This window comes from Athene cunicularia (assembly GCF_003259725.1).
Source record: "Athene cunicularia isolate RWA chromosome 2 unlocalized genomic scaffold, athCun1 chr2_part1, whole genome shotgun sequence".
Taxonomy (NCBI): domain Eukaryota; kingdom Metazoa; phylum Chordata; class Aves; order Strigiformes; family Strigidae; genus Athene; species Athene cunicularia.
The window spans coordinates 119782558-119802466 of NW_020799095.1; the positions used below are offsets into that span (position 1 = coordinate 119782558).

Consider the following 19909-nt stretch of genomic DNA (forward strand, 5'->3'; position numbering starts at 1 on the left):
AAAAAACAAAAACAAAAAAACAAACAAAAAAAAAACCAAAAAGCTTAGATCTGTCTTGTGCTTATTTGTTCTTGGCTTGATTTTTATTGTTAACTCTCCAGGAGAACTCAAATGCATGGGCTGGTCAGCAATCTCACCATCTCCATTTCAGAATGAATCATTCATAAAAGAAAAATCATTGGTACTCATTAGTTAAACCTTACAGATTAATTGTACTTAATCCAAATAGATTGGGCCTTTTTGTCAGTGCTGCTGGTGGTATGAAGGGAGGGGAGACAGCTTTCACTTCCCTTTGTGAGAGCATCGGTAGCCAGGAGGAGTCTTTAGAAAGCAGACAGGTATTGTTGCTAGTTCCTGCTGCAGCCTCCTGGAGGCCTTCAGGCCTCTGGAGAAGATAGGGAGAATGGCTGTGTCCCAGTAATTAGCTACCTCAATGGGTTCTTAAACTAATCCCCCTTGGAGCAACTCTTGTCCCTAGAGGTGGAAAGCAAGAAGCCTCTTTTCTTGGGCAGGGGGAAGCACCTTAGCATGTGTGCTTCTGAATATCCCATTGAAAACAGGTGCTGTATTTGAACTGACTTAAAGAAAATACTAGCAGCTAGTGGTTAAAATGTATTCTGTCAGCATTTATGTAAGGTGAGGAAGCAAAAGGGAATTTTCTGTGCAGTACTGTTTAGACCTTGTGCCTTTAAAAAATATACCTCTTGATTTTTAGCAGTGCAGAGGAAGCCACCTTAAGCTCAAGTAAAAAGAGGATTAGATCTTTCTGTGTGATTAGACTGGTTCTGAAATCTTGAGTATGCAGAAATGGGATTTAAATAGTTTTAGCCCAAGGAGAGGTTTGTCATGTAAACTGACAGAAAATTGTTTTCAAATAATAAAGGGCCTAAATATTTTGAGGCTTAAAAAATTACCAAATTAAAAAAAAAAAAAATCCTTTTGTATTAGTGCCCTTTGTAATGAGTGAAACGGATGCTTGCTACTCATTAAGTTATCCTGATACTGCAAATAAAGAGAAAATAATTACAGCTGCCTTTCCAGATGTTTCCTAAATTCTAGCTGGAAAATTTTATTTAAAAGTCTAAATATATTCCAAGACTATTATTTCAGTTTCCTGTCATAGGATGACACTAGACCATATTAACATTTTAAATGTTGTTTTTCTGACTGTTGAAACTGCTCTCAGTGTACTTTCTGAGTAATGAAAAAGCAAATTATCCCATCCAGGCAATTCTTTTGTGTTGGTACAGCTATAGTTTTAAAAACTTGATCTAGCCCCATTAAGCCAGTATCACTCCATAGGTAACAATAGTATAAAAAAAAATCCATAAATGTTATTAAAGATTTGAGGCCATTAACAAGCAATTCCAATCACTTGGTTGTACTACTTGTCCTTATTAAAATTATGTTTTATACCTTATTAAAAATAATATTTCCATTCTTTCCATGTCTGATGTGATTGCTCTTTTTGTGCTTGTGGATGAAGTTAACTTCATCTTTAAATACCAAATACAGGGAGAACAGGAAATGGAGTTTGCAAGAGGAAGCCCTGAAATTATATTTATGTACCTCTTGAGCAATATTAAAATCATCATCCTTTTCTTCTGACTGCAGAAAATTTTCACTGTTTGAGAAATTTGAGATTTGGCCAATTCAGATTTAAGCAGCAATGGTAAGAGATTTTCATCCTATTGGCTAAGTTCTTCAAAAAAAGTGTGTAAATTAAACATTATTTCTTCTCTCTGTCTTCTTGCAGTGAAATACAAGTTAAGCTAGTAGGTTGCTTTATGACACATAGATGATTTTAAAAAAATAAATAAAAATCCAAATTTCTACCAGAATATAGATGGGTTTGGCTGTGATGTAGTCTCAAAAAGTATTTTATATTTCCAATATGCAACTTGAAAATAATGGTAATTCCAGTTTTCTTTTAATAGTACTTTTGTACTAAAGAAAGGGAAGACCAAGCTTACTAGTGATGCACAATATTCTACCTGCTTCTACCGTGTTTGCTGCTAACTTGACAAACTCAGTTTGAGAAACAACCAAATTGTAAATCTTAAAATAATACTTGTCGTGGTTGCCAAATAAGTATGGCTTTGCCCCCATCCTTGTTAGGGTTTCCACCTCTGCATGTCCTTGTGTATAATCCCAGGATTATCAGATTTGGCTTTTTTTGCAGTATTTACTGACAGTGTGTACTTAGAATCATGGAACATTTAGGCTGGAAAAGACCCTTAAAATCATCGAGTCCAACTGCAAACCTAATGCTGCCAAGTCCACCAGTAAACCATGTCTCTACATCTTTTAAAATACCCCCAGGGATGGTGACTCAGCCACTTCCCTGGGCAGCCTGTTTCAGTGCTTGACAATCCTTTCAGTGATGAAAGTTTTCCTAATATCCAATCTAAACCTCACCTGGTGCAACTTGAGTTTGTTCCCTCTCGTCGTATCATCACTTGTTACTTGGGTAAAGAGACCAACACCCACCTCACCACAACCTCCTTTCAGGTAGTTGCAGAGAGTGGTAACGTCTCCCCTGAGCCTCCTTTTCTCCAGGCTAAACAACCCCGGTTCCTTCAGCTGTCTCTCACAGGACATGTGCTTTAGACCCTTCACCAGCTTCATTGCATTTTGGACACGCTCCAGCACTCCTTGCAGTGAGGGGCCCAAAAACTGAACACAGTATTCAAGTATACTTGCACATATGTGACTGGTTTAGATCCCTGGCACTGGTTAAGAGCAGCAGAGACTAGTATTCAAACAACTGTAGTTTGTTCTTCGCATTAGAAACAAACTAAAGGAATGGAAATGTGATCTAAAAGGACTTCTAGATGCTTTTCTCTTTTACTTTGGGTTCTGAACAGTCTGTCTTGATACAGATACTCCGTAGTGCACTGCATGCATTTCCAGGTGGGAGACTCTGAAATGCTTGGTGTCCTTCTAAGCTAGGAAATACACATAAACCAAAACAGGCCTTCTTGTCTACTAACAAATTCTGCAAGATAATTGACTGTAGTGTGCGTGAGTGTTTCAATAAACAGGTTGCTATTAAGTAATGTCCAAAGCCTGATTATGTTAGTTCCACATCCTTCTCAATCCTATTAATTTTGTGAACTATTCAAGTTTATTTTTCTTCAGTTTTATACACTTGGTGAAAAACTGCTCTAATTGCCAAGTATTACTACTTGCTAATGTTTTCATCCCTAGAAGTTCCTGATGTTTTTTTGTGTGTAGGTAACGTGCGTTCAACATGGAAGAAACAATTAATTTATAAGACCTAGAGAATGTGCTCATACGCATGGAAATTCTGAAGGAAATACTGATGTAAAAGTCCAGTCTTCTAAAACAGGTGATTTACAAGCTCTCTCATTTACAAGGCTACACCTACTATTTGGCTGCCAGCTCCTGCAGCCTCTCCAGTACCAACCAATCACTTGTCCCAGCAGCTGGATCTCACATCTTACTCTGGTACCAGTTTCACTCAATTTGTTGTGAAGAGCAGAAATATATGAAACGTCTCAAGCCTAGACACATTCTTCCTATCCTCTTCCAGCCTTAAAAGCTTACACAAAAGGTCATAGATAACTGCTTATTTTTCCAAAGAAAACAGACAAGATACCTATGAATTTTTCTTTTTGCTCTTTGACTACTGTTATTTTCTTGCCGGTGTTGTCTCAAGTTTTTTTACTTTGTACACAATATTATTCATTAGTCTCTATCTGTTCCTAATTATAAAGCATAATGCTTCTTGTAATTCTTTATTGTTATTTTTAAATTATCCCACAACCCTCAGTTTTTTTCTTGCAAATGTAAAAAATTCTGATGAGAAAATTATCTTCTTTTGATACTTCAAAGGGAAATCTTTAAATCTCTGAGGTACTTCACACTCTTAGCCACACTCTAGAATTAAAAGGTAACTAATTTCACTGGAGCTTGCTTTATGACAAACCAAAGATCACGTTGGAAAAGATGAAGAAATTATGTGTAGATTTTTGCATGTTACTGTGAAGGACTAATTTAGGTGATGGAAACTTCATGAAATTCTCTTTGTGCTGTAAAAATTAAGAGCACACGTGAATTATTACAATTGTTCAGTATAACTTAATAGGTGGAAACTTGGTAAGCTGCTGTAATTTGGTTGCTCTGAAGTTCTGTGCTCATACCATGAATTCTTCATGCACCCATATACAACATGGCCTGCTGCAGCCTCCCTGAGAAATGGGACAAGTGTGCTAGTTAGGAGTTGGATCCACTATAATAAGATTATCCCACAGCTAAACAGACCTCAGTGAGCAGCTATTTTAAGCAGAGAAGAACAGAGAACAAGAGCAAACAGCTAGAAAACATGTCCAGCTGTCTACATTTCTGGAATACCAGGGTTGACTGTGTTACTGTGGTGTGCTTTCTGTCAGCCTCAGGTAGGACACAGTCCTTTCTTCTCCCTTCACCCTCTGCTTTATCTTCTTTTTGACAACCTTAATGGTTTAATGTATACTTTAGAGTGTAACTGTAAGCTTTAATCCTAAGCTTGGCTTGGAAAGAATAAACCATAAGCCTACTGGCAACGGGTAAAGAGTTATTTCCAACATAATTGTTTCCACGGGATACCACCTGGTGTGTATTTGCTTCACTTTAATAGTCTTCAGTGGTTTATTGTGATATATTCTTATCAAACCACTAAACCAAGGTGAATACAGCATTTAAAAAAGATATTCAGAATAATGCATGTCACTTTCTTTCCAGAACTATCTGATTTCTTACTCAAATGCTACCAACTCACCAGTGGGTATGTGCTGGTGCAGTGCTCTTGGGTTGGACTCCCCTGGCACTCTCAAGCACTTCATCAGCTGCTTGTAGAGGAGCTGAATCCTTTACCTCTTTCTAGTATCCCTGGGCATGACTTTCTATTTCCATTATAAACATTGTCAAAGACGATTTGAGAAGAGAGATTTATCCATAAATTGCTACAGTTTTCTATTCTTCACGTTGATTGCTAAGTGTGTTTTTCTTTTGTGAGTACTTGTCTTATGCCTTATACAGCCCTTTTGTATTAGAGTGTCTTCAGCAGCAACCCTAAAACCAGGATCAGAAGTAATAAACATGTCTGCTTCCAGCTGCGAAAAGATCAACTTCAAAAACTTTCACAAATGGTCCTGCAAAGAAAATTAAATTGTTATTGCCTCTTTCTTTATTGACTAAATATGTTTAACATCTTAAAAGAGTTTTCCATTGACATGAGGTTTTGGTACATGCCAAGAACTAGGACATAATTTTTAATTCTGTCTGACTAAAATTTTGAAATGGAGTACTTTGCTGTACTGCTATACTGTTATTTATTTTTCTGTGATGGGATATTATGATAATGTATATTATAAATCTTTCCTGAGGAGATTTCAGTGACTTATAAGTACTTATCTGGTCAAAGTATTCATCTGCAGCCAACAATCCAAATACAAAGTGATTATTTTGAAAAGCAATCACAAGTAAGTTAAGCAGTTTTTAGATGTATTGAGAAAGAAGATAAAAATACCATAAATCAGTTTATAAATCAGTTTTAAGGATTTTAATCACAAATGATTGAGGAGGCTTGGAGTTAAATTTCTACTTTTGTCATCTCATAGAGAAAATGAGAAGTCATAGGTATGAAGTCCTAAATTCTCTAGACTTGGATTTGGTTTATGTACTGTTAACTGATTATGAGAGTTGGTCCCTACTAAATAGAGTTGCAAAGGATTTAAAAATAAATAAATTGTCACAAAACTCTAGTGAAATAATGCTATTGTATAGCTCTTTCCACTTCTTTCTCTCCTTTTCACCTTCCTTCTGGATCACATTATGCAAGAAAAAGATTATAGTAAAGAAAGAGTATTTAGTAAAAATAAAATATGTAGACGTTCTTATCTTTCTCTCCAGTGACCTTCATGCTGACTTGAAAGGGGCAGAGCAGACTTCTCACACCTCTAGTGCGCTAGTTCGAGGCTTCAGTGAGCTTCACAAGGCGTCACTTCTATGAATGGCATCAATACAAGCATCAAAAGCCACTAGCATCTAAAACTGAATTAGCTGAAAAGATTTAAAAATGACTGAAGAGATGCTGAGTTAAAGACAATTTGACCAGACAAAATAGTCAAAGTTGTAGATTTTATGATTGTGGTCATAAGTGATATTTTAGCCCTGATACCAGTAGAACTTACTGTTCCCATTTTTCCATTAGCCAGCCAGATACTTTTAAAATGGACCCTAGTTATGCTGATTATAAAAAGCATTGGAATAGTCTTGACTTGTGCAATAGAAGTGCAAAAAGGAATAGGAGAAGATACAGAGGTTTCCCCATGTGTCTGTCTGTCTAAGCCACCAGGGGGGACTCATTCCTCATCTATATCATTTACTGCAGCAAGTATCTGAAAAAAACACCTATTCTTGAAGAGGGTGAGAAAGTCACGGAGTTCAGCAGGGAGCTTGTCTTCATTTCTGTTAAAAAAGCTTTTATATAAAATCTTTTAAATCTGCAGTGCTCTTTCCAGTCTGCCCATGAGTATATCAGCCACGCAACACACTGTGCAGCAAAGCAAGTGCAAGTCTAGCTGCAGAGGGACAGACCCAGTTTCAGTTGAGTAATCGTATATGTCAGCAGGGTACAGTCAGTGCCATCTCATGCCTACTACCTCAAACTGACCTATGACTTTCGGTAAATCTATTGTACTGACTCAGTAGGGAGCCTGGCTTGGCTTCTTGCTGATTAGATTTGCTCCATCCACACCAGTGGCCATGGCTTTGTGGTTGAAAGGAACCTTTTATTGATTGTACATACACAAGATAGCTCTTCTCTCAGTGGCTGCTGCATCACTCCTTAGTGCCTATCTCATTACTCCGTTTCTTTTTCCCAACTATTACAGCCTTCCCAATTTATCTCAATTTCACTACATATTTCAGTATTTTTAAGCAAAACTTGTCCGTTTGGAAACAGAACTTATCGCTGTGACCACAAAGGGTTTGTATGTTTTGTAGCATTCTATTAAACAACAGCAAAAATCTGTGTGATGTATGTACTCTGGAGATCTGTCAGGACAGTTGTATCGTTTTGATTTTCCACTTAAAAGCCAAATGTTAGAAGTTTCTTTCAGTCTTGAACTCTGTCAGGTCAGTGGGACTCTTCTTGTGGTCTGTAGAAAGATTTTGAAATACTGAAGATAATTCTTTAGCCATATTAAATTTTCAAATTTCTATCTTATTTTGTGAATTTTTACATGTGTTAGCTCATTAGTTGGTACTTCTAGATACTTTTAATTGAATTCTGTCATCTGCTTTAACTGGTCTGTGAACTCTTCCCATCTGGGCACAATCAGTCATGTTATTGTGCATGTTGCTACTCTTATATTTTGTGTTACATGTTCAGACGACTTATAAAAGCCAATTTCTTTATCTTTTGCTACTTTACATTTATAATATGTAAAATATCACCCTGGTGTGCACAGAATTTGTGCTTTTAGACATTGTGGTGGGGAGTAGGGAAAGTCAGAAGAGTTGATTAAATTATATTTGTTGTAAGTAATTTTTATTGAGTTTCCTGCTTAGCACAAAACCAAATACTTGTCTATACTGCTTCTTTTTTTGTATAAAATATAATTTCTGATCTAAGAGGAGCTCACAAGCATACATGCAAATCAAAAAGGTAGCTCATGAGGAAATAATTTGATTAAGTTCTGTAAATCATTCTTCCATAAATTCAGTAAGTTTCCATATTTTATTATATTCAGAAGAAAAAATGTAATTGTGTTTCCTGTCAGTTAGATGGTGTTCTCTTAAATGAGGTATTAGTCTATTTTGGATTTGTTTCTCTACTTGGGACTAGCAATACTGATGGGTTTGTGCAGTAAAAGCTGACCCAGTTTAATCCACAGAATTGATATAGCAGATACAGGCAAAATATATTCTTTGTGAATTGCACTAACAGACAGAACTAAGGGGGTGTGTAATACCAAAAGTGCTTTGAGAGCTTTTGTTTCAGTGTTTCAAACCTGACCACCAAAATCTGCAACCTGGACTGTTTTCAGCATCCCAGGTTAAAATCTTCAGTTGTGACAGGTAGATTCTGTGTCCTTATAGAAACATCTCAGTCAAAATTTGACACCGTTTGTTGTTTATTGTCTGGTGTTCAGAGTCCACCTGGAGCCATGCCTGTGCACTGCACTGGCACATCAGTCAGCAGTTGGGCTCTGTGCTCTTGGGCAAGTTGTGCAGCGCAGCTTCTCCAGCAGACTGTGAGGAAGAGCACCAGAGAAGGTCACAGAGGGAGGCTGGGAGGCGGACGTGGGACTTCTCAGTTCTGATTTTATGGATTTTTAAGATTGCTTTCACTAAGAAGTGTAACTGATAGACACAACTTTGAAGATGGTAGCTGACATCATGCACGACATCAGTGGTTCTACTCAATAACATGTTAGATGACTGCATTCAGGTCTCACTTTGGAAACACATCATCTATTTACACACCTCCAGAATGCCTGTGTGTTCTTAAAGCATGGTGAGCTTTGTAAGAAATTAAGTCTGAAAACTTGTTACTGACTACCATATAAATAAAAGAATGGACTGATTTTCATCATTTGTGGATTTTTCTCTTCTTTAGGATGTACAGGAAGTTCTGTGAGTGTTTGAAATTCTGCTTTAGTGAATGTTATGTCTGATGAGTCAAATAAACTTGCCTTTTACATGCTTCTGGTAATCATAATTTTACTTCTCCCCACTTCCCCATTTCACACAGTTTTTTCTTTCATTTTTCATTCATGGTTTGAGCTGCGTTGTCTGGGGAAAATGTAACAATAAAGGCAGAAATTATTTTTCTTCACAAAATTTATTGTGATGATAACTGAGAGTGTTGCGGTAGGATTAATTAAGATTGCAGAGAATTTGACAAAATAACCAAATATTCCCTGAAGACATGTGACTGAGGATGACTGCGCTGAATTTTTGTTCCTCTTTCCACAAAAGAAAGTTTTATTCCATCGAATACTGAGCAAAATAAGTGACTATGTTTGGAATTTTGGTTTTCATTTTATTCACCTCTGGAGTCAGTGAATTTCTTTGTACGTCGTCAGATCTAGAACTGTCGTATACTTTCTGTGGTAAGTAAAAAATAGCTTATTCTTTTCTTACTGGTGTTTGCACAGCAATTACTGTAGTCTGAGGAAACATGAACTTTCTTTCAAATTTGTGTCTTTGATTAATAGAGAAAAAAAAATTCAGCTAGAGAATATTTCTGTTATTAATTGCCCTATTATAAAAATTATACTGCATAGGCATAAATATTACCACAATGCTGTTTGTAGCAGCGAAGAGAGAAGTTTATGCCCAAGTAAACAAGGCATGTTTTGATGCAGGAAATGTTAGAAGATAAGGGGTTTAAATTTGTTTTGCAAGTACTGTATTGTATATATTATCCACATTGATTTAACTGATATATTAAAATGAAAAGTTTGAAGTATATGGAATAAAAGAGGGAATGTGATATTCTTCCAGACTGGAGGATCAGTCAGGCTCTGGGACAACATGACATGTCTCTTCTTGCTGTGTCTTCTTGTAGGCCATGGATCTATGTAGTTCACTGAGTTTTTTGGTCAATTCTGCAAGAACTTGGCACCTCCCTGATGTCTGTTTTGAACAGGCTCAGCGTGCCCATGCAGACTCTGTGGGCAGGTGGGCTTTTGAGGAGATATTTTGCAAGGAAAGACCCATGTCTTTTGAAAATCTGTGTGCATTACTGGAGTATATCACCCATAAAATAAACTGAGGCACAGGACTTTTATTTTGGGTGATCTGCTTTACATTAATACTCACATTAAAAATTTAACAAGGGCAAAGGTGATGGTACTCAAGCTTACAAACAAAACCTTCAAGATCGTGGTGAGTTTTGTTTGCCCTTTTCCCTGATGTAATTTCCTGTGCGTGGTTGTAACCGAGATGAGAAACTGACTGCTGGTTCCCGACAGTCAGACACTTTCTCTTTTCACACCCCTTGCTTTAATCCCCGAGTCACAAGACAGAACCCTTTACTGTAAACCACCTTGCCATCCTGTTTGCTGGCTGGGTTAGGAGGGGGAGCACCCCTGCCTTACCCTGCCACCAGGTCTGCGGAGAGCAGGGCACTTCTTCAGCCTGAGCACGCTAGGGAGGGCAGAAGAAAGCTAAATTGGACAGATTTCTTTCCTAAAATTAAAATAAAAATCAAACTACTGACTGGAAACCCTTCCAAAGACTATCACAGAATGATTTTTTTAAAAAATTAAAGTATCAGCTAATGGGCTCTAAATTTGATTAGGTACAGGTTGTACGATGCTTCATCACACTGCATCTGACACTGTGCATTGTACAATGCTAGGTGAGTCATTCACAAAGCAAAACCACTCAAAGGCTCATTTACATTATCCTGGAAAATACACTGGTATGTTAAAAACATTTTTAGCTGTTCTCAGCAACTTTATATAGATTCCACAGTTAGCATAAGTAGGGATATTTTCAGTAGAGGACCATGCTGTCTTAATGCTAATAAAAAGTTTGTGTAACTACATAAGAGCATAAAGATACGTTTGAGTTTTGAGTGCAAAATACCACCAACCAAACAATTGACTTTTCTTGCTATTTAAAGAAATATGATTTTTTTCCCAATAAGTCTATAAAAAATACATATTTAGTATTTACTAATAATTACTTTTAGTACGTCAGTCTATAATTTAAAATACATATTTAATATTTACTGTGGATATTCACAGTAAAACAATTTTATAGTATGTACACCTTATATTAAATACATTTTCAAATGTGTATGTGTTTATTGTGAGTGTGTGTGTATGTATATTTTTGTTATTTTCCTAGAGAAGCCTATTCACACTACCAATTCGCAATACTTTTTTTCCTGTAGATTCTACAGCTCATACTTTCATGTTTAATCTGACACCTTGCAGCATGAACAAATCTGTCTGGAAGGCTGCTCTTACCTGGATTCCAAGTGAGTCCCTCTTGACTAGACAATTCTATTCTGCAAATGCAAAAAAACGAATACAAGCAAAAAGCTGACACTTTATACTAAATGCCAAATGATTTAAGAGATCAGTTACTGTGATTAAAAAATGGAATAGATAAACTGTACTGGTGGACAGAAATGATGATTTGTGGAAATAAGCATGTTTGAGTTTTCCTTGTTGGAGTAGCTCTGCATGCTAACTGGCACTGTACATGCAAATCTGAGACTGTTTAGGTACACGTGCATTTGGAAGAAGGAAACAAGATTTGCAGCACACCAGCTCTTCTGGCCTGAAAAAGATCCACATCTTTTTAAAGAGAGAGAATATCAGGCTATCCAAGTATGGCAGGACTTCTACTAAGAATAAGCATGTTCCAGAAGCTGGAAATGGTACTGATTTGTTTATGCAGACCCAACTTTAATCTTTAATGCAGGTTTAAGCTGTCCACAAACTTCACCTTCTGAGTAAAAATGCTGGAGCTGGACTAAGTTTGCTTCCCTAGAAAGATCTTTATGATGACAATCAGCATTCAGGACAGCTTGTTTGTAATGCCTGCTTAAAACTAGAGTCCTCATCTAAGAATTTATTTCGGAGAGCTGTGGAGCTGAGTGAACTTTGTTATCTCTGTTGAAGAAATAAAAAATTGATTTTGAAATTGTTCACTCAAATATTTTTTAAGGCCGTGCTTTTTGTTGAAAACCAGCTTTTTGTTTTTCTGGAAGCAACAGTTTTCAAGATATGTATTTTTGTTATTTTTGGGGGGAGTCTTTAAAAAAGATTGTATTTCAGAGAAGACTAGATTTATCTAAATAGCATGTCTGCATATATGTTTTTCCTTCCCACCAGCTGCCATTTTCTTATATGCAATGTCTTAACTAGGAAGTGACATCACCTTTTTGAAGATTGTCTTCAACGTCTGGTACGAAGGTGCCAATGCATTACACTGGAAAGAAGTCCTTTGCAGTGGATCCGATGACATATACTCAGTGTGCGGAACACTGAAAGGAGGTCAGTGTGGAAAATATATGGTGCCTTTCCTTTGCTTGTCAGGTTCCTTTAACAAGAGCACAATATCCTGCCATCCTTTTTCACCACTAAGCAGATTTCTTAAAAGACTAATTGATCAACCCATGCAAACAGACTTTGCTCTTCACAATCTAGAGTGATTCACCTTGCTGGGTAGGCAGCAGACTTCAGAGCAGGCAGTTCTCCTGTGCCAGAACCCCACTAAAATAAAGAATTCAAAATTCTGTGCTTTAAAATCCTTGTGCTGCAGTTTCCATCTCTATAAATCAGCATTACTAATATCCTTCATTTCATTATGACAGTTTTGTTGTTAATATCTCTAAAATGACATGGAAAGACTACATTTGACTGGACTGAAGAGAAAACTTGAGAGGATCTAGGGGCACTACTAGTATCCAGAACAGAGTTTATTTAGATAAGTGTCTGGATGGCTTTTTAAAGAGATTCTCTGCATCTGTGTATAATGCTCTTTTTATTACAGACGAATCAGTCCTGTTGTAGGTACTAACCAACATTAACATGACACAGGCTCAGATCCAGAGAATTCTGGCAGGATATCAGACTAAAGCCCAAAAAGACCTGTAAGGAGGTCAAAATACTCAGTCCATGTTTTCTTTTCTTTAAAAAATGTGTATCAGCTGTCTTCATTTATCATTCATCTGAATTACTATTACAAGTTAAATTATTGGTGTTATTACAGTAGTATGGGTCTGTAGGAGATGTTGCAGGAGCATTGTGGTTAATTTACATTTTCTAACATGGTTTAGACAAATAGGCAGAGGTCTGGGAGAAGAAACAGGTGAGGGTTTTATCACTGCAAAAGTGAATGACATTGGCACTGCTGCTGAGAGATATGCCATATTGCTTTGAAGTTATTTAGGAAGTTTGATTGATGATATTATGATTAAGTATCCATTTATATTATAATTATCTCTGTTTTACAGAATCATTTGCAACAGTATTTGACATTAAAGGTTCAAGAATACAGTTTCCAAAGGTACTTTTCAGTGTTTTATATAAAGAAATAACAATAGTAAAATCACATACTTACGTGTATATATTTTCTGAAAATAGATATTCACCCAAACTATAGAAAACAGCAAAAGGAAATGTCAGAAAACTTTATCATGCTTGAAGTGATGATTCCAGAATGGTAACATCTCTGAAATGCTAGATGTCTTCAGATTATTCTTCTATTATTCCTCCTTTATTTTATAAAAGAAAAAAACAAGGATAACAGCTAATATCACCTTAATCATTCCATTTTGTTTTCTAAATTATTGTGTTTCCTCTAACCTGTTTGAGTAAATCCATCCATATTCTTTCTGCTCATTTTGTTCTTTATGTTCTCTTCACACACTTGTCTGTTCCTCCCTGAAACCCTCTTCAAAGATTTGAAGAGGCATAACAGTATCCAAAAGTGAAATCAATGCTCCAGTGTTAAACCAGGAGCAGCACCAGTCCTCAGGTTAGCCTGCTGTCATCCAACACCTGCCTCATCAGCTGCCTGAGCCTTCCCAAGGCCCTCATTGTGCCTATTAATCCCACAAATGTCACTAAGTAGCTCCTACTGGTACAAAATCTCCAGCCTCCCCTTAACTCAAAGCTCATGGACCAATAAGAGTGTTGAACTCCATCTGGCCCAGCATCTCTTCTAGCCCCAGACATGGTAGTAGATGTCCTCCGCCATAAAGAGTCTTCCTGTAGATGAGATGCTTATAGCAGGCCTGACACTTCCCAATGGGACTCTGCCAGACTAGGAACTAACCCTAATCATAGCCTTTGCTGTAAACTAGAAACTCTTGCAATCCTCCCAGTCTCTAGATTAGTGCTGAGAGTCCTTCAGCTCCCAAGTGTGCAGCCCTAGTTTGCCATACGAGAAGAAGGTGACAGATGTCAAAGAAGAACACCTGGGTTCAGTAGGGGCCACCAAGCTGTCTTCTGTCCTGGTGCCTACAAAAGTCTGTGCAAGGGTATGAAGATGGGTAGCTAGACAACAGCTAAAACTGGGATGATGCTGCTTTATGGATCACATTGCTGGATGTGGATGAGCAAAGCAGTGGGTCTGGAAGGAATGCTGAGCTGACACGAGGACTGGTATTGCTGAGAACAGGGCTTATGGCTAAGGTTCAGACAAGCAGTATCCTGCTAGTCCAGGAACAGATGCTCCATGTAGGGAGGTGAGCTGGACACTGACAGCGTGGTTTAAGCAGGTGGCTTGAGACCTCACAGTAGGAGAAGTGCTGGCTATACTTTGATTAGAGACTAAAGAATGACTTCTCACATGTGTCCTTCCTCCTACTCTTCTCTCTTTAGTGTACTTCGGTCTAATCTTGCCATCATGTCCAAACTCAGGACAAACTTTTTGCCACCAATAATAGTATGAGGTTACTTTAGCTTTCATCAAGCAGACATTTGATGTCTTCACATCATATGTTCATTATAAGTTGATGAATTTTGGTAAACACCACTGAGGCTGAATAGCAGTTAAATATCCAATATGTGATTAGAGTTGAAAACAAAACGATGGACTGTCCAGTACAACAAACTCTGTTAAAAGACTGGTCAGAAAGTGTGTGGTATGGACTGCCTGTAAAATACAGAGGCTGTTGTTGCAACTACCTACGGTGTGTGTATGGGTACTGGGGCAAGAAGATGGCAGAAAGTCAACAGAAAATGGAAGTGTTGGTAGGACTGAATCCTCACTGGATGTAAGCTATAAGAGCTAATAAGGTTACTGCCTCACAGTGGGGACAAAAAAGACCATTGCTGCTGAATGCAGCCTGGTGTATCATCTCAGTTAATTCCTGTTTTGGAAACAGAAACATTGCTCAAGAGAAAAGCTCTGGAAGGGGGAGCAGGTGCCCTCAGGAGCACAGTGATTTAAGAGAGAACCCTGAGAAGTGCAAGCTGGATCACAGCCTACTGCTAATCCTTCGTACCCTGGTCATGAGAAGAAAGTTGAGCACTATTTTTTTTATGTACACATATATATGAATATACCTATATCAGTCCCTGATAGGAATCGTCCTTTTTTTCAGTCCTAACAGAAATCACCAGAACCATTCCAAGCAGCTACTCAAACAAGGGCAGGCAGCATCATGCACTAATTTTCTTTTTTTTTCTTTTTTTTTTCTTACTTGGTTTAGGGCAATTATAACATTATTTTGCAAAGTTTCTCTGATGACTCGGACAATAATATACTCATGTGCTTGAATTTCACAATGATAGTAAAACAAGACGCTTTCTGAATGCAGCAAATGTTTCAAATAATTCTAGAATATGGAAGTCACTTCTACAAGCAACTGGAATCCGAGCTGCGAAATAATAAGCACACTAATTTTCTTGAGGTAGACTACATCATGTACTGTCTGGAAAGCTACATGATGGATGGTCTTACCCATTTATAGCACTGCTGTAATCAGATGCTCAGCCAATGTGCACAAAATCTCTGGGAACCAGGAATCCTGATTAATCCACAGAATAACCCTGACGGGCTGTCAGGCCGAGGACTGCATTTTGGTTCTGAGCCTTGAGTTATAAAATAGCAGAGTCCTTCAGACTGTGCTAAACTAATACAAGAAGTTTTGAAGTGCAAGAATCAGAAGTCTACCAGTACTCAATTTAAAATAAACCATCAGCTGAATCTGAGAACTCTGTCGTGGATTTTTTTTTTCTTTTAACAATAAAACTTGTTTGTATAATCAATTTGAGAATTGTTTTTTATTCTTAGTTATCAAAAGCATGTCTAAAGGTTTTGCTGTGGCTTCTGCCTTCTCTTGGGCAGCCTGACATTCAGTATTCACCTTCTGTCTCTGCTGTGCTTCCAATACCTAAGACCTTCAGTAAGTTTTGGATGGAGTATAAGATCTGGTCCCCAGAAAGAGAGTTGGCATCCTTTCAGGCTTCATGGTGCTTTGGTGCCACTGCATGGTGAAAGACAGCTGACTGGTGCAGTGTAGTATGCTTCCTGCCCTCAGGCAGGTAGGTACCCTCCCTATGACATAAGGATGCCATCTCCTCTTTCACCCTCAGCCCCCGGCCAGTTGTTGCTTAGTGGGTTCAGACATATTTCCCTAATGAATGGGCTGGTGTTGAAGTTGCACACTGAGCTGACTGCTAGGTCATGATGTGTCTAGCAGATTGCTTCCAAATGCCTGAAAAAAAAAAAAAAAAACAAAAAAAACAGAACAAACCAACTTTTGCAGGCTGCTAAATACCAAAGCATGAAAATTAACAGAAGTGAAGTTTTTAATTGCACTTTGCATGTAAAAATAGTTTTCAAATTGGGTGTCAGAAAACTCAACAAAAACCCCGCACCCAAGTACATAGATACTCCATTTAAAACTTGGTTTCGGTATAGCTCGTTTGGCAGTCTAAAGCAAAATCATCAAGAGTCAATAAAAATATAAGAAGTAGAACTGCATCATGGCTGGAGACAAGAAGCCATGATTACATCCAAGCAGCAAAGACAAAGCATCTGTTTTTGTGCTCAGCTCACCGACCGTTCCAGTAGCAGTCCATGACAGAGTATCACAGCAGCTCCTGATTAAATTTGAACCAAGTTACTAGAGTCACAGTCAGTTTTCTCTTCATCTAAAATGTCAGTCAAAATATCAGCCAGAGAGACTGATAGCCAAAACCTGCTTTTTGCTCATTTCATATAGTATTACTGGTCTAGGGAACAGTCATACTGTAAGATGTCCCTGTGTACCCATTTCACAGTGACCAGCAACCACTATGTGAATCCTCAAAACAGTTTTTAGTCGTAAAGTGTTCTGAGTTTTTTTCTGCCCTGAATTTTTTGGGGTGTTAGAAGAAATGTTTTGTTTATTAAGTAGCAAGTACCACAGGTAGGAGAGAATAAGAGCTCCTGGAAATCAAGGACATTCCCATACTGTATTTTTCATAAGCACAGATTTTAATGCCTTCTAGATGTTACAGAAAATTTACAGTGTATGTAAAGGTAGAAATAGAATTTCTGTATCTAAACAGGGACATTTACAGATAAACATATGTATTTAGTAACTTGCATTGCAGACTTTTATAGTGTAGATCTTCAGCTGAAGGGTTATGATTACACATGCCAGCAGATAGGATTGCGAGGCAGAATGCAGGAGCCACAACTTTATAAAGCAAAGACCTTTCAAAGGCCTCAAGCTCTCTCCTGCACATGACAGAAGTTTTCCACTTATTGCAGTGCTGGTGGCTGTCGTGCCATGTTCCCCCATGGACAAGGAGAGGAGACAGATTTTTGTAAGGCGTAAGATCACGCAAAGAGCTTACCCTGAAATTGCCGTGTTACCGTAGGGTGAAGGGCACAGCTGAAGGCAGAGGTTTGCTCTGTGTGTCTTGTTCCCTGGATAGAGCTTGTAACAGGCTTTCCTTTCTTCTGCTGTTGTCCAGAGTTGACAACAGTCATCATTTAACGTTTTTCCTTTCCAGACTTCCCTGAGCCCATACTCAGGGCTCTACAGCAAAGAGGAGTCTACTTAGGATGAGTATTTCGACTGGTCTTAATATTTCCCTTTAATTTATTGGGTCAGTATACTTCAATCCATTTTTTACCTCTTCATTTCCCGGCTCTGTCCAGAGTGAATGCTGTGAAGTAAACCATTCACTAAGTATGTCTTGCTTAAAATGTTCAGTGAGCCCTATACATCCTGAGATACCTGTATCTTGCCAAGAATTCCAGTGAGCAGTGCAAAGCCCCCTCCCCTGCAAACTGAAATAAATCAAGGCAGGCCTTGCGTGTGGCATACTTATCTGAAACTAATAGCTAAAGCCTTCACAAATATCTCTTTAGCTCTCCCTCATTACTGTTGTTTTTAAGTCGCTGTCAGGATTTGCTGCAGATGGGAAAATAGCTTTTCTTCACCCCCTCACCCTCTGTCGCCAAATATGTAATTATCAGAAGAAGCAGTTCCTGTAAAATGTGTTTTCCAATAAGAGCGCACACTTTTTGAGCTGTGTTATTACAGTTTCATTTGATAAAAACAGTAAAGCATGCATAATTTCAAATGAGAGAAACCCTGCTGATCACAATAACATATACATTTGCTGGCTGAAATTGTAACATCATTTGAGATAGTCACACAAAGAAAATTCCACATAATTCAGGTATTATGATAGCATATCTTGTTTCCAGAGATGTACTGGCAGGCATAAGCAATCCCTCAGTCACCAGTTAGCTTAGCTGGTAAAAATCACACATACTCATACTGAACAAATAAACTATATGGTGCCTGCAGCAAGAAGGACTTGGGCTTGATAATGCTGGAGATGCATTCTGATCTCTGTAACAGGCGTCAAAAGAGAAACACAGCAGCATTAATCCCTTTTGCACAGTTTTTTTCTCAGCAGAAAATGCTAGTAATTGCTTTTGAAGTGTCAGTGTAGCATATTATGCTGAATGACTTCAGCTGCTTCGTTCTGCCTGTGTGTTCCTGCCAGCACAGGGACTTCAGGGGCAGCAGATGGGGATAGTGACATTTCTAACGGGAAAGAGATGGGGAGAGAGGGAAGGGAGGGCAGATCATGCCTGCAGAGTTCAGGAGAGAGAGGACAGGAAAAAGGAAATTCGGAAACTCTCCTTGCCGGCGTTAGAAATGGCTGGACTTTGGAAATGCCAGAAAATAGTCACTGTGCACACGTACTTGTCTGTTGGATCTCAGGCACAGGGGCCTTGCTGCATGGCTGCTCTAGATGGGTATGTCCATAACCTCTTTTCTTCAAGATACATTTTACTACTGGCAAAGAGAGACCTTATATATATATAAAATATATATATTTAATACATATACTTATATATACATATATGGATTTGGCCACATAATATATAACAGCTTCCCAAAGCTTCTGTCTGAAAAAAAAAAGCCATTTTTTTCCCCCCCAGGCTTTAGCCTAAAAAGCTGCCTTACCTGCAGGTGTTGGGTTTCTAAATTTCAATTTCTAACTAACATAATTTCTTACTGACATAACTAAGAAAGAAAAACTTTTAATAGCAAACCTGGCTCTTTGCTCACAGGAGGGAATGGTCACTCATTCTGAGTATTAAGGTCACTGTCTGCTCATTTTCCTGCCCTGCACAAAACCTTCACGTACCACAGAATAGATGATAATTTTGTCTTAAATTGTAACTTCTGCTAACGGGGCACATCCACTCTGGTTTTATTCCCCAAGAGATCTGGCATCTCACCTGAAGTAGTACTTCAATACTGATTATTAAGTTGGACTAGTTCTTATACACATTCTGTTCAGTCAGATTTGATTTAGACTTTTACTGTGTTACCCATATTTGTTGTATTTTTAATATAGTAGCATAGTTTACCAATTTCAGTAATTTAAATTAAAAAAAAAACCAATCCCACAACCCTACAGTAAGTAAAGAGAAATACAGACAAGCAAAATTTTAACATTAGTCCTCTGACAACAGTAGAACTGAAAAATCTGCCCTTCACTTATGTGATGCATAAAAGAGGAAATAATCAAACAAGAAATAATGCATACAAGAGTGATCTATTGTTCACTTTGACCCTAAATTAATTATTTATTTTACATCGGAATATCAGCTGAACAGACTGGTAGTTATCTTTTGTAATCATATATTGCACTGAAGCAATCTGCCCTGTGTCAGTGGACATTGCATGTGGTGGAATTTTCCTTATATCTTTAAAGCATTAATGATGCTTTAATAGCATAAATATAACATACACAGAACAATGAACATCATTAATGAATGTTTCGCATATGACTGTCGGAAAAACAGACTGTCAGCGGCAATATGTCTTTCTGGTTCCTCAGGCTACCTTTCAGTGACTCTGACTACTAGATATACAATTTCTCTAATGTGTAAAAGTTCT

The 19909-nt window shown here is 37.9% G+C and overlaps 1 protein-coding gene across 5 annotated transcripts; it reads left to right on the forward strand.

Annotated features, from left to right (window-relative positions):
* Positions 1 to 2602: 2602 nt before the first annotated feature.
* On the forward strand, positions 2603 to 15741 carry LY96 (lymphocyte antigen 96). Of its 5 annotated transcripts, none has more exons than XM_026842929.1 (6): positions 2603 to 4421; positions 9072 to 9125; positions 10919 to 11005; positions 11901 to 12029; positions 12992 to 13044; positions 15327 to 15741. In XM_026842929.1, the coding sequence occupies exons 1-6, from the start codon at positions 4349 to 4351 to the stop codon at positions 15399 to 15401; spliced, it is 471 nt and encodes a 156-aa protein (XP_026698730.1). In that variant the 5' UTR covers positions 2603 to 4348; the 3' UTR covers positions 15402 to 15741. The 5 variants fall into 5 exon arrangements, with proteins under 5 accessions (XP_026698730.1, XP_026698731.1, XP_026698732.1 ...); XM_026842930.1 differs by having other exon boundaries at positions 2604 to 4421; positions 4747 to 9125; positions 15197 to 15740; XM_026842927.1 differs by having other exon boundaries at positions 2607 to 4421; positions 15197 to 15739.
* The last annotated feature ends 4168 nt before the right edge of the window (positions 15742 to 19909 follow it).